This window comes from Hyperoodon ampullatus (genome assembly GCF_949752795.1).
Source record: "Hyperoodon ampullatus genome assembly, chromosome: 19".
NCBI classification, from domain to species: Eukaryota; Metazoa; Chordata; class Mammalia; order Artiodactyla; family Ziphiidae; genus Hyperoodon; species Hyperoodon ampullatus.
Window position 1 is genome coordinate 29,298,397 of NC_136932.1, and position 15,045 is coordinate 29,313,441.

The 15,045-nt window shown below is 53.0% G+C and overlaps 2 protein-coding genes and 1 pseudogene across 3 annotated transcripts in view; all 3 read left to right on the forward strand.

Moving 5' to 3' along the window:
* LOC307067914 (RAD52 motif-containing protein 1-like) overlaps positions 1 to 15,045 on the forward strand; it is a gene marked incomplete at both ends in the record, with an annotated part of 285,114 nt that overhangs the window by 44,665 nt on the left and 225,404 nt on the right. The gene's annotated exons all lie outside the window — the stretch shown is intronic.
* LOC307067435 (uncharacterized protein SPEM2-like) lies at positions 7,994 to 10,967 on the forward strand (annotated as a pseudogene). Its single transcript has 4 exons — positions 7,994 to 8,141; positions 8,484 to 9,752; positions 10,538 to 10,622; positions 10,947 to 10,967. The product of its transcript is annotated as an uncharacterized protein SPEM2-like (transcript).
* On the forward strand, positions 10,979 to 13,192 carry LOC307067436 (uncharacterized protein; the record flags this gene model as incomplete). Its single annotated transcript, XM_079724893.1, is given in 4 exon segments — positions 10,979 to 11,256; positions 11,686 to 12,380; positions 12,383 to 12,957; positions 13,076 to 13,192. Coding segments are annotated over 4 exon segments (1,665 nt in total).

The window sequence follows — 15,045 nt, forward strand, 5'->3', positions numbered from 1 at the left end:
ACTATGACTCAGCCCAGGCCCCAGCCCGGGCCCAGACCTTCCCCCCAGTTCAGCTCCCTGCACATTCTCCTGCCAAGGCCCAGACCTTCTCCTACAAGCACCCCTCTGTGCACGCCCCACCTCAGGCCCAGACTTGCTCCACATTCCACCTCCCTGAGCACACTACCCCCCAGGCCCAGACCCCCTCACCAGCCCTCAACCCTGAGCACAGCCCTGCCCAGGTCCATGGCCCGGAGCATACCTCAGCCCATACCCCAGCCCAGGCCCAAGCCCAGGCCCCCTCACATGCCTCAGCCCAATTCCTGGGCCACACTTCTCTCTGCACCCTGACCCATGCTCATCTGACCTATACCCATGCCAACACTCTGGTCCCTCCCCCAACTTCTGCCCCTGCTACTACTCCTGCCCTAGCCCCTACACCAGCCCCTGTCCCGATCTCTGCCACAACCTCTGTCCCAGCACTGGTCATGGCCCTGACGACCACTCCAGTCCCTTCCACCACCCGTACCCCCATCCTAGATTCTATTCTCTCTACCTTGTCTACCTTCGACCAAGGCCTCTCCTCTGGCCATGTGGTCTACTATGCCCGCAGCATGAAGCAGAACTTATTCCATGTGTGTCCCCCTCAGAACTCTGGGTACTCCAGAAATGACTTGGGTACCCTCTCCAGGCCCCAAGAGGGGCATGGTCTGGTGAGCTCTGGTACAGCTGAGCAAACACTGAAGCAATGTAGTGGGGACAGTGCCAAGCCCTCCACAGGGTCCATACTGGGTTACGTGGAGTTGGGGAATATGGAATGGAAGATCCCAAATGATGCCAAAGACAAATTTGTACAGTCCAAGACCTTCGCTCACCGTAGCTCCCATCCTTGCCAGTCTGAGAAGAGAAACACGGATCCCCAGACTCCAGTCTACCCCAAATTCCAGGTGTACTCCAAGGATGCTGCAGCTTCTCAACCTTGCTTCCGTTCTCCGACCAGTGCCCAGAGCTCACCATGCACCATGCCTCCACCATGCACTCTTTCTCTGCCTCTTGTTTTCCCAGATCCTTTGTCCTTCATCAACACAGCAACCACCAGAAGCCCTCCACCTTAATACAAACCCCCACCTTTCCCCCAACCTCCAAGTCTCCTCAGTCTGTCCTCTCTCCCCAGGGCCCCATCCCTCCCCAGTTATCCACCACTTCCCAAACCCCAAGCCAGCCCCAACCCCCAGAACTTCATGAGAGTCTAGGTCTCAACCAATGTTCTGGCCTCCAAAGGACCCCAGGCCTTACCGGAGACACAGGCCTCCCCAAGAACCCAGGCCTTGCTCAAGATCCAGGCCTCCACGAACTTCGAGGCCTTACCGCAGACCCTTACCTCTGCAAGAATCCAAGCCTTTCCCAAGACTCTGACCTTCAGAAGAATCCAGTCATTACCCAAGATTCTTGGCCACAGAAGAGTCCATGCCATGCCCAAGACTCTGCAGTCAACAAGAGCTCAGTCCTTTGCCAGGAGTCTGATCTCCATAAGAGCCCAGGTCTTGTGCAAACCGCTCGCCTCCATAAGGGCTCAAGCCTTACCCGAGACTCCGGAGACTACACGAATCCAGGCCTGACCCAAGATTCTGGAGTCTGCAGGAGCCAAGGCCTTACTCAAGATTCTGACCTCCATACGAATCCTGGCCTTACCCAAGATGCTGGAATTTACAGGAGCTCAGAACATACCCATGACCCTAACTTCCACAAAGACTCAGGAATTAATCGAGATCCTGGCCCCCATAAGAGTCCAGCCCTTACTCAAGACTCTGGCTTATCCAAGAGACGAGGCCTCCATAACAACTCAGGCCTCCACAAGAACCCTCTAGGAACTGACTCTGTCCAAGTTTGGGGCCCACGTCAGACCCAAAAGTCATTTATATCTGAGACAGTTCCTCGAAAGGAGGATGCAGGGCAGCACATACCATGGACTTCTGTCCCAGCCAGTCACAACTCCTGCTCTGCCAAGGCTCAGGGGCCCTACAATGACCTGCTAACCTCCTCGCAGCGAACAGGCAGCCAAGCCTGGGTGTACCACCCGATACCGTTCCCCCAGCCTGCCAGAACTATGGCCAGATGTCTACACCTCCCAAAACCAGCAGGCACCCGGCTAGGGCGTGTGGTCTTTGACGCCCGCCAGAGACAGCAGACAGGGACAAGTGCGAAGCTCTCTCTAGGGCGTGTGGTCTTTGATGCCCGCCAGAGACAGCAGACAGGGACAAGTGCGAAGCTCTCTCTAGGGCGTGTGGTCTTTGACGCCCGCCAGAGACAGCAGACAGGGACAAGTGCGAAGCTCTCTCTAGGGCATGTGGTCTTTGACGCCCGCCAGAGACAGCAGACAGGGACAAGTGTGAAGCTCTCTCTAGGGCGTTTGGTCTTTGACGCCCGCCAGAGACAGCAGACAGGGACAAGTGCGAAGCTCTGTCTCCCAGGCGCCTTCATAGGGCGACATCCAACTGCCGGAGTCCAGCTCCAGCGAGTCAAGGGATACCCGAGGGATAGATAGCGTCGGCGAAGGAAATAAATCTATTACACTTCTTAAAGTATCAGCATTGCATGTTTCTCTCTCTTCTTTATTGTTTACAATCACAGGTTTATATATTGTAGTTGATTACATTACCAGGTATGTGACCAAACAATCTTAGCACAATCAAACCTCAAAATGTTCTCTAAAGATTTTTTTTTAAATATGCCCTAGTTTCTAGATGTCCTATTAAAATATTTCCCAAGTTCCCATTAATCACAGGTTATTTCTTAGTAACCAAGCCAAGCAGTTATATGATTATTTTAATTGTAAAAGTTGAAGCTACTTGTTCCTATTTCTCTTCTTGCATGGGCAACCTTTTACAATGGTTCCACGAAAATATTTACAATGTACCCTGCATGCCCTTTCTCGTTGTTTCCTTCAACTGAGACAGTGCTTTCTCCCTATCCTAGCAACTAATTCTTCTCTAGGCATTTGCTTTTCTATAATTAATCTTCCTTTATAATAGAACCATAAATTTCCTATGTCATCAGGAACTCCAGCCCATGGCCATAACTCCATACTAGAGGGTGTTTTTCATAAAAATATCCCTTTAGTTCCAGGCTCTTAATTCTTTACCCATTTCCCCGGGTCTTTAGTGGGTACTTCCCATTCTGTGGTAGTTTCAGGAGGGGGAGTCCTAGAGGAATTTTTCTTTCACGTGGAGCAACATCCCCCCAAAATTGCCCCTATATTTAAATTTATTATCATAAAACATAACAACAGAGCTGTAGTCCACCTTCCTGGCACGGCGCTGCCTTGCAGTTTCGCCTTCCGTTGCTTCATGACTTTGTCATGGTGCGATGGCTCCAGGATGGCTTCCAACATCCAACAACTCACCGGAGACCATCAAGGAGTGGGGATATCAGTGTGTGGTGAGAAACATAGAAAAAGAGGGGACAGGTAAGCATGAGGAATAAAGAGACAAGAGAAGTGTTCTGTGGACTTTGGAGGACATCCAACCCAGCCCCATCCCACAGGGCCTGATGAGGACCGAAACTATCCCTGCTTTCCCTCCATCGCTCTCTAGCTAAATCCGTTATCCCCAAGGCCCTAGAGCTGCACTGTCAATTACAGTAGCCGCTAGCCAAAGGCCTATTAGAATGTAAATTACTTAAAATTAAGGAAAATTAATTCTATTAAAAATTAAGTTAAAAAGTTAAAACTTCTCTTCCTCAGGGAACAGAATTTCCCTGACATCCAATTCTGTTCCCTGGCAGTCCAGTTGTTGGGACGTGGCGCTTTCACTGATGTGGCGGTGGTTCAATCCCTGGTCAGGGAATTCAGACCCCGCAAGCTTCATGGCTTGGCCAGAAAAAAAAAAAAGAAATTCTCTTCCTCAGTGCCATGATCTTCTAAGTGCTCAGTAGCCACATGGAGCTAGTGGCTACCGCATTGGACGGCACAGATTTAGAACATTTCCATCATCATGAAAAATGCTATTGGAGAGCAGTGCTTTAGAGCTTAGAGCAATTTTCCTTTCCCTGTCACCCACCCCCAGCATCTTAAAGCTCCCCCAGAGCGCAGAGAACTTAGTTCTTTTTAGGGTGGCTCAGAAGCCACCCTCTGGGGAGGAGGTAAGATGTAGGGATGGGCACCCAATGCCTGATTTCCCCAGCCTGTGAGAAAGAGCCCAGGCTTCAGTTTTCCTCATCTGGTCTCTTGGGTCACGACCAGATGTATGCAAACTTGCCTCCCCCATTCTGGGCTGTGTTTGGTGCTCTTGGTTGATCTGATTTACATTTTAACGGGATCAATGTGGCTGCTCTGCTGAGAACAGTCAGCAGGGGGGCAAAGGATGAAGCAAAGAGGAGGCCTTTGTAATAACTCAGATCTGAGGTAATGGTGGCTTGTACCAGGATGGTAGTGGTAGATGGGATAAGTCATCAGTTTCAAGATATATGTTGAAGGTAGAGCCAATAGGGTTTGGTATGGATTGGATATGGGATGAGAGAGAGGAGAGCTGAGAATGACTCCAAGGGATTTGGCCTGAGCCACAGGAAAGATCGAGTTGTCATTTATGACCTGAGGAAGACTGTGTGGGGAGTCGGTGGTGAGGGAATTAAGTTTTGGACATGTTAAGTTCGAGATGTCTATTGGACACCCAAATGGAGAGGTTAAGTAGGCAGGTGGATACAAGTGTGGAATTTAGGGGAATCAGTCCAGGTTGGAGGTATAAATGTAGGAGTTATTTGCATGCAGTTGGCCCTTCCAAAAGCCTGTCCTTGAGTGGGCTGGAAACACGGTCACTGATTATGCCAGGGAGATTGCTTTCTGGCAAAGCCTAATCCTTCCGCCTTCCCCTCTGTCCCCCAAGTAGAGCAGATAGGGCTCTCGATCTTTGCCCTGCTGACCCTTACTGTGTTCCTGCTGCTGCTGGCAGACAAAGTGCCTGAGACCTCCCTGTCTGTCCCCGTCATCATCAAATACCTCATGTTTACCATGGTCCTCGTCACCTTCTCAGTCATCCTTAACATCGTAGTCCTCAACCTGCACCATCGCTCACCCCACACCCACCAAATGCCCCTTTGGGTCCGTCAGGTAAGAAGATCTCCTCTCCAACCTGTGTTAACTCTCAATCCCAGTATTTGGCTTTTTGTCCAGGTATCGCTCCTCACTCCCACCAACTTTCAACCTTCCCTTTCACAGACCTGAGGGAGAACTACAACTCCTGGTAGAGTGTCAAAGTGCCAAGGTCTTTGGGTGTTGAAATGTTGCCCAATTAATTTTATCTTCCCATCATTAACATTGCGTAGATCCCAGACTCTCTTCATCAATACTGCCCATCGTGGGTCCCAAGGAAGCATTCTCAGGGTTAGGTACTATCAGGGTGGAAGCCCTCAGAACTTTTCTTTCCAGTCAGGATGCCTCCTAACCCCCTTAAGGACTCTTGGACTGTGTAGTTGCATTTCATCTGTGGGATGCATACACGCATGCGCAGGAATGGGCACGTGCCGTGGGGGTGGTTGGCGGCTTCCCTTCTGGTCTGAAAGCATAAGAGCCCCCTCCAACACGCCTCTTCTTCTACTCTGCAGATCTTTATCCACAAACTCCCTCCGTATCTGGGTCTGAAGAGACCCAAACCTGAGAGAGACCAGATACCGGAGCCACCTCCTATACCTCTCAGGGATTCTCCAGGAAGTGGCTGGGGTCAGGGAACAGATGAATATTTCATCCGCAAGCCACCACATGATTTTCTCTTCCCCAAACCCAACAGGTAGTATCTACTCCCCATGGCCCACGTAGAAGGGAGAGGGCGAACTACAGTTCCCAGAAGACTGTGCGGAGGCAGGCGTCCTAAGCTCTCAGAGGATGTCGTGGTTGAGCATCATGGGAGTTGTAGTCCCCCTTCTGTTGCCCACTGTGCGGGGAGGTGGGAACTAAAGCGTAAGGGAATAGGAGGAATTGCGGAAGGCTAGAGAGGTCGCCGCTGTTGAAGAGAACCTGAAGGGCTCTCTCACGTTTGGAAACCTGGATGGGCGTTGGAGGAGGGAGTTGGGGCGGGGCCTAGAGCACCCACGCAGGCCATCTTTGTGCCCCGGTCGTGGCCAAACAGACTCGCCTCTTCCACGTTCCAGCCTGAACTGTCTGCCCCGGACCTGCGGCCATTTATCGATGGTCCAAGCCGGGCTGTGTGCCTGCCTCCCGACCTACGGGAGGTCGTTTCTTCAATCAGCTACACCGCTCAACAGCTGCGGGAACAGGAGGACCACGAAGCTGTGACTCCAAAGAGGGTGGGCTAAGGCAAGGCCTGGGTGGCCTTGGCTCCACCGGCAAACTTAGGCTCCACCCCCAGAACTCGATTTTTTTTCTGATTGGAAGTTTGCCTCACTTGGTCCCGCCCCCTGGCTTCCCACTTGTTCTTTACTCACATCCGTCGCCCGCAGTTTCGCTCTCTGCTATTCTGCGGTCCCGCCCTTGTCTCAAAGCTGTGGTATTAGGACCTGGGTGCGGTACAGGGCCTTGAGGCCGCCTTCCCTGGTTGTCTGGAGCCCAGGAACAGTTTAATCTTCCTACCCCCAGTTGAAGGAGGACTGGCAGTTTGTGGCCATGGTGGTGGACCGCCTCTTCCTGTGGACCCTCGTCATCTTTCTGGACGCCACGTACCACTTGCCCCCTCCCGACCCCTTTCCTTGAGGACGAGAGGGCCGAGACCGAGGCCCTCGGCCACTTGAATTGAGAGTTTGATAGTACTCTCAAGTCCTATCCCTTTCTGCATCTTAACTCCTTCACTAGGAGTCCAATCCTCTCCTCGTTTCGTTTCTAGGGAGGAAGCCCAAGTGGGACTGGGCAGCTGGGGGCCTTGGGCCCACCTGACATGCACTATCCGCTTATTTACTCTTTGGCTTCTTGAAGAAGCCCCGTTGGATATTCACATCTAGGTTGGCAATGAATGGAACAAAGAACAAGAACTAGATTGTAAGCCTTCTGAGGGCAGGAACTATGGCTGTTCACTGTAATATCCCCAGCACCTAGCACAGATCCTAACCTATACAGCCGGTACCTCTGATTGAATGAATAGGGAAATTATTTTTTCTGTAAGGAAATACACTAAGTAATAGTGCTTATGTTGGCATGTTGGGACTAGTGGTCGTTTTTTCTTTGTTTTGACCTTTCTGTACTTTATTGTATTTTGTAATATGTATTATCTTTAGGATAAGAAAAGGTTCTTTCTAAAAGGATGCATTTGTAATGAGGATAAAAAAGCACACTGTAAAAACCTCAAGTTCCAGCTGTGATGCTCAAACTTTGGACAAGCTACTAAACTGCTCTGTGCCTCAGTTTCTCCATCTGTAAAATGAAGCGAATAATAGTATCTGCTGCCTAGTCTGAGGATCATATGAGAAGATGAGAACAAAAGCATTATACAGTATACATCAGAGGTTACAAACTGGTGTGTTTTGTGTGGCCCATGTTGTTGGCCAGCAGAGTTTAAAAGTTGAATTGGTTTGCTACTTTTAAAATGTGGCTATTTCACAGAGCAATTTGGATTTCTGGCTTCTCTTGAAACTTTTAAAGAACTGCAGGCTAGTTCTAAGAAGCCCAACAGGCTACGTAAGTGGTCCTAATGTCTTGAACAATGAAATGGAGGAAATCCTATATGCATGATCCAGTCACTATGAAGACTGTCTCTCATCTGTAGCAACCCTGCTTGCAAATCAAGTTAAGCAAGGCCCCATGGAGACAGAAGGACAGACTGAACTCTGGGGACTAGGCTCCATGTAGTGGGAGCCGAGGGCAGAGACGGCCACCTAAAGGACCAGCTGAGTGGATGAAAGATTGGACAACTCCGCATTGTGACTCCCTGCAATGGGCCTCATTATGACCATGCTCCCTCACCTGTTGGTGGGTGTCCCCAGGTCCTGGCATGAGTGCAGTGTGGGTCAGGGCCGGTGGGGTTGAGGGGGGTGGGGCGTCCCACGGCTCAGGCGGCCCTAGGACCCGCCCACCATGGAACACCAGCTCTGGTATGACAACCTGGGGTGCTGCCATCAATACCAAGAAAGTACCCAGAATGCGGAGGACTTCCTAATCCTGTTGCTGGGCCTTGTCATTCTTGTCAGCTTTGGGATCAGCATGGCAACTATGGTCAGCGATGGTTGGGGATCACCAGTAGGGGTTAAGATGGCTGAGGGTGGGAACCAGCTGCAGCCTGCACCTCCGTCTGCAGGAACGGTCTTGGCTGGGAGTGGTGGTGAGGGTAGAGAGCCTGGCCTTCATTTTCACCCACCCCACCTCACCCCACACCAGATATGGCATGGGCTCCAGAATGCCTTAGACAAGACCATGTATTGTATTATTCAGAAAAGTAACTATAGAAGACAGCTAGGGGGCACCCCGCCTCGCCAGTCCCAGGGCCCTAGAAACCCAGGCTCCCAGGTTCCCAACCCTGAAATCTTCTGACAGTTGCCCTGCCCTCACGGACTCTCGCCTCCCACAGATGAAATCTCACAGGCTTGTGAAAGTTCCTCCAAACATCCTCCAGCCAAGGCCCAAGACATCCACATCCACTGCACCCTGGACCCTGTGGAAGTGAGAATGGCCCGGCCCACTTGCTACTCCTCGTCCTCCTACCACCATCTCCGCAACCGTAGCCGCAGCTGCAGCCGCCACCCCTGAAGCCACCAGGGGAGGCCCAAGAATTTAGAAAATTCCCCTCCAGCTGCTCAGGCTTCCGTAGGCCGCATCGCCTCCACGGGATGTCACAGCTGCCTCCGATGCCCTCCTTTAACTGGGAGGACCCGGACTCCTACCTGGAGGAGGAGGACCAACTTTCCTTCCCACAACCCAAGTACCCGTGGGGTTGCTGGGGAGGGCTCTACCGGCAGATGGGTCTGCCCTCCAACGTGGGCCTCTGGGGTCGACAGGGTGGGATCCTGGCCATCCAGCCACCAGCCTGTCTCTACCTGTCGCCCGAGCTGCACCGCATGTCCAAGCGTGTGGAGGCCAAGTCTGAGCTAGGGCTGCAGTCCTTCGGGGCCCCTTGCTCGCCATCCCGCATCTGGGGCAATGTGGATGCTGACCAGTGGACCTCGTCTCCATCACTTACCCGACGGCTGCCCCCTAAGAGCTCGTGGGTCCCTGGGGTCACAGAACTTACCCCTCAGGGGGCCATCTCCCGTATGACTCCTGGGATCAGAGGCGGCGTGGTCTGGAGGGTTCTGAGCCTCCATCAGCTCTGGTGCCTCAGAGCTACAGGCCCGAAGCATGGCAGCGCAACTCCCCACCGGCCCACGGACGGAGCCTCCACAGCTGTGCTCACAGCCAGCCCAACCACAGCCCGCACCACTCCACGGGACACTTGAACTACTCCCGGGATCCCCACGAGGTGCGGCGCTGGGCGGCCGAATGGGCAGAGATGCTGCCTGTGCGGCACCCTCTGGCCGCCTCCGCCTCCCTCACGGTGCTGGCCGAGGCCTCTACCAGTGGGCCTCGGATCCCAGCTCAGCGCTGCTCCTCCACCCCTCCCAGACTCTGCCCGACGTCCAGGCTACCGAACGCCCTCCACCCACGCCCACCTTCATGCCACTCAGCCGGAACCCAGGGGGAAATGCCAACTACCAGGTGTATGACAGCCTGGAGTTGAAGCGGCAAGTGCAGGAAGCCAAGCGCGGGCCAACTCGCTGCTACCTTCCACCTCGGCCTCGAGGCCCTCTCTGCACGGAAGCCAGACTGGGAAAATGAACTGGCCAGCAGCTAATGGGGGCGGGTGGGGAGCGGCAGGGCATGGAGAGAGGAATAAAGAGCGCCATGGTCCAGAAAACATTGGCGGTCTGTGGCTTGGAAGCGCCACTCCTTCTGCCAGCTTGGGTCCCTGCCTTTGGCTTCCTGCAATAAGAAGCCAGTGTCCCCTTCTGGGCCTGAGGGTCCCGTTGGTTTAGTGGCCACAGTCCTGCCAGCAGGCCCCTCCTGGTCTGATACCATGCACTAAGTAGATCTGCAGCTGCAGTCTCCAAACCACTGGTCTCTTGGCACCTCCTCTGTGTCTCAGCTGTCCCTGTCCCCAAAGAGCCTCATACAAGAAGCTGCTTCCAAACTGGGAGGTTCCACATCTGGGCAGGTCCAGCTCCACAGCCAGTGAAGGGCATGAAGAAGGCTGAGGCTCTGGACTCCAGCCAGGCCTTCCGCAGGGCTCTGAGGCCAAGGTCTTTCTAGTCTCAGGAGGGGCCAAGAGATGGAACGTGACATTTGAACAAGTGAGTCAGTGGGCGGTGAGCGAATGTTTGACAGCTCGAGGGGAGGTGTGCCGGCCTCCGGGCCCTGTTTGGCTGTCCAGGCTCAGCTTACCTCACCCGGGGAACCATGGAATGCCACGCCTGGCCCTCCTTTTCATCCCCCTCCCTCACTGTGACGCCACCACCTGCCCCATTATGACCCAGTCTGTCTCCCAGTCTATATATATGGAGGCCAGCGGACTCAGGCAGTCCTGGGACCCCCGGCCATGGCTGAGCAAACCCATTACCTAGCCGAGGCGTGCTCTGGCACCACACCCAGGAAATGCCAAGACCTAGGAGACTCAATTCTTCTGATCCTGGTCAGCATCATCTTGCTCAATGTGTGGATGAACGTGGTGAATCTGGTGAGGGCAGGATCTGGGCAGTGTGGTTGGGGGAGTCCTGGGGTCTAGAAGGGGCTGAGATGGGATGGCTGCTGTAGTGTGGCCGAACAAGGGTTGGATTTCAGGGCTCACCCTGATCCCAAACTCCACGCTCCCTTGCTTCCCTCAGCTCTGGATGCATCTGAAGAGATTCTTGCGGGCAGGTTTCAACCATATTTTCCCCAAAGGTAAGTGGGCGCCAGTGTGGGCTCAGGGGATGTGGGCCTGTCCCCTTTCTTCTATCCCTGCCTTGATTCTCAGCCCCTCAAGAACCCAGGCCCTGTCCCATCTCGCCTTTCCCTGCAGACAAGCAAGCCAGCTGTGTAGGCAGTCATCGCATGCGCTGCTCCGTGGATCCCAAGAAGCTGCGTTCAAGAGTTTCTCCCCGCTTCCGCCATCGCCCGAGCTTCCTGCACAGGCACCCAAACCACCTTGAATCCCGGATACCAGAAACAGATGATGAGACGGCTTCTAAGTGCTGCTGGACGCCGCCTCAGTGTGGACGGGCTCGGGCTTCCACGGAGGCTCCACGGGGACTGTGGAAGGAGGGGGTAGTGGGAGCTGGTGAGGCCCCTCCGTTCACAGCCTTAAAGTCCCAAGCCACCTTTAACTCCAGGTGAGAGACATCTTCCAAGCTCCGCAGGAGAAGCAAGGTGGACGTGGTTCCACTCTGCCTGCCCCAAGAGAGCAAGACTAAGACCCCAGACTATGACTCAGCCCAGGCCCCAGCCCGGGCCCAGACCTTCCCCCCAGTTCAGCTCCCTGCACATTCTCCTGCCAAGGCCCAGACCTTCTCCTACAAGCACCCCTCTGTGCACGCCCCACCTCAGGCCCAGACTTGCTCCACATTCCACCTCCCTGAGCACACTACCCCCCAGGCCCAGACCCCCTCACCAGCCCTCAACCCTGAGCACAGCCCTGCCCAGGTCCATGGCCCGGAGCATACCTCAGCCCATACCCCAGCCCAGGCCCAAGCCCAGGCCCCCTCACATGCCTCAGCCCAATTCCTGGGCCACACTTCTCTCTGCACCCTGACCCATGCTCATCTGACCTATACCCATGCCAACACTCTGGTCCCTCCCCCAACTTCTGCCCCTGCTACTACTCCTGCCCTAGCCCCTACACCAGCCCCTGTCCCGATCTCTGCCACAACCTCTGTCCCAGCACTGGTCATGGCCCTGACGACCACTCCAGTCCCTTCCACCACCCGTACCCCCATCCTAGATTCTATTCTCTCTACCTTGTCTACCTTCGACCAAGGCCTCTCCTCTGGCCATGTGGTCTACTATGCCCGCAGCATGAAGCAGAACTTATTCCATGTGTGTCCCCCTCAGAACTCTGGGTACTCCAGAAATGACTTGGGTACCCTCTCCAGGCCCCAAGAGGGGCATGGTCTGGTGAGCTCTGGTACAGCTGAGCAAACACTGAAGCAATGTAGTGGGGACAGTGCCAAGCCCTCCACAGGGTCCATACTGGGTTACGTGGAGTTGGGGAATATGGAATGGAAGATCCCAAATGATGCCAAAGACAAATTTGTACAGTCCAAGACCTTCGCTCACCGTAGCTCCCATCCTTGCCAGTCTGAGAAGAGAAACACGGATCCCCAGACTCCAGTCTACCCCAAATTCCAGGTGTACTCCAAGGATGCTGCACCTTCTCAACCTTGCTTCCGTTCTCCGACCAGTGCCCAGAGCTCACCATGCACCATGCCTCCACCATGCACTCTTTCTCTGCCTCTTGTTTTCCCAGATCCTTTGTCCTTCATCAACACAGCAACCACCAGAAGCCCTCCACCTTAATACAAACCCCCACCTTTCCCCCAACCTCCAAGTCTCCTCAGTCTGTCCTCTCTCCCCAGGGCCCCATCCCTCCCCAGTTATCCACCACTTCCCAAACCCCAAGCCAGCCCCAACCCCCAGAACTTCATGAGAGTCTAGGTCTCAACCAATGTTCTGGCCTCCAAAGGACCCCAGGCCTTACCGGAGACACAGGCCTCCCCAAGAACCCAGGCCTTGCTCAAGATCCAGGCCTCCACGAACTTCGAGGCCTTACCGCAGACCCTTACCTCTGCAAGAATCCAAGCCTTTCCCAAGACTCTGACCTTCAGAAGAATCCAGTCATTACCCAAGATTCTTGGCCACAGAAGAGTCCATGCCATGCCCAAGACTCTGCAGTCAACAAGAGCTCAGTCCTTTGCCAGGAGTCTGATCTCCATAAGAGCCCAGGTCTTGTGCAAACCGCTCGCCTCCATAAGGGCTCAAGCCTTACCCGAGACTCCGGAGACTACAAGAATCCAGGCCTGACCCAAGATTCTGGAGTCTGCAGGAGCCAAGGCCTTACTCAAGATTCTGACCTCCATACGAATCCTGGCCTTACCCAAGATGCTGGAATTTACAGGAGCTCAGAACATACCCATGACCCTAACTTCCACAAAGACTCAGGAATTAATCGAGATCCTGGCCCCCATAAGAGTCCAGCCCTTACTCAAGACTCTGGCTTATCCAAGAGACGAGGCCTCCATAACAACTCAGGCCTCCACAAGAACCCTCTAGGAACTGACTCTGTCCAAGTTTGGGGCCCACGTCAGACCCAAAAGTCATTTATATCTGAGACAGTTCCTCGAAAGGAGGATGCAGGGCAGCACATACCATGGACTTCTGTCCCAGCCAGTCACAACTCCTGCTCTGCCAAGGCTCAGGGGCCCTACAATGACCTGCTAACCTCCTCGCAGCGAACAGGCAGCCAAGCCTGGGTGTACCACCCGATACCGTTCCCCCAGCCTGCCAGAACTATGGCCAGATGTCTACACCTCCCAAAACCAGCAGGCACCTGGCTAGGGCGTGTGGTCTTTGACGCCCGCCAGAGACAGCAGACAGGGACAAGTGCGAAGCTCTCTCTAGGGCGTGTGGTCTTTGATGCCCGCCAGAGACAGCAGACAGGGACAAGTGCGAAGCTCTCTCTAGGGCGTGTGGTCTTTGACGCCCGCCAGAGACAGCAGACAGGGACAAGTGCGAAGCTCTCTCTAGGGCATGTGGTCTTTGACGCCCGCCAGAGACAGCAGACAGGGACAAGTGTGAAGCTCTCTCTAGGGCGTTTGGTCTTTGACGCCCGCCAGAGACAGCAGACAGGGACAAGTGCGAAGCTCTGTCTCCCAGGCGCCTTCATAGGGCGACATCCAACTGCCGGAGTCCAGCTCCAGCGAGTCAAGGGATACCCGAGGGATAGATAGCGTCGGCGAAGGAAATAAATCTATTACACTTCTTAAAGTATCAGCATTGCATGTTTCTCTCTCTTCTTTATTGTTTACAATCACAGGTTTATATATTGTAGTTGATTACATTACCAGGTATGTGACCAAACAATCTTAGCACAATCAAACCTCAAAATGTTCTCTAAAGATTTTTTTTTAAATATGCCCTAGTTTCTAGATGTCCTATTAAAATATTTCCCAAGTTCCCATTAATCACAGGTTATTTCTTAGTAACCAAGCCAAGCAGTTATATGATTATTTTAATTGTAAAAGTTGAAGCTACTTGTTCCTATTTCTCTTCTTGCATGGGCAACCTTTTACAATGGTTCCACGAAAATATTTACAATGTACCCTGCATGCCCTTTCTCGTTGTTTCCTTCAACTGAGACAGTGCTTTCTCCCTATCCTAGCAACTAATTCTTCTCTAGGCATTTGCTTTTCTATAATTAATCTTCCTTTATAATAGAACCATAAATTTCCTATGTCATCAGGAACTCCAGCCCATGGCCATAACTCCATACTAGAGGGTGTTTTTCATAAAAATATCCCTTTAGTTCCAGGCTCTTAATTCTTTACCCATTTCCCCGGGTCTTTAGTGGGTACTTCCCATTCTGTGGTAGTTTCAGGAGGGGGAGTCCTAGAGGAATTTTTCTTTCACGTGGAGCAACATCCCCCCAAAATTGCCCCTATATTTAAATTTATTATCATAAAACATAACAACAGAGCTGTAGTCCACCTTCCTGGCACGGCGCTGCCTTGCAGTTTCGCCTTCCGTTGCTTCATGACTTTGTCATGGTGCGATGGCTCCAGGATGGCTTCCAACATCCAACAACTCACCGGAGACCATCAAGGAGTGGGGATATCAGTGTGTGGTGAGAAACATAGAAAAAGAGGGGACAGGTAAGCATGAGGAATAAAGAGACAAGAGAAGTGTTCTGTGGACTTTGGAGGACATCCAACCCAGCCCCATCCCACAGGGCCTGATGAGGACCGAAACTATCCCTGCTTTCCCTCCATCGCTCTCTAGCTAAATCCGTTATCCCCAAGGCCCTAGAGCTGCACTGTCAATTACAGTAGCCACTAGCCAAAGGCCTATTAGAATGTAAATTACTTAAAATTAAGGAAAATTAATTCTATTAAAAATTAAGTTAAAAA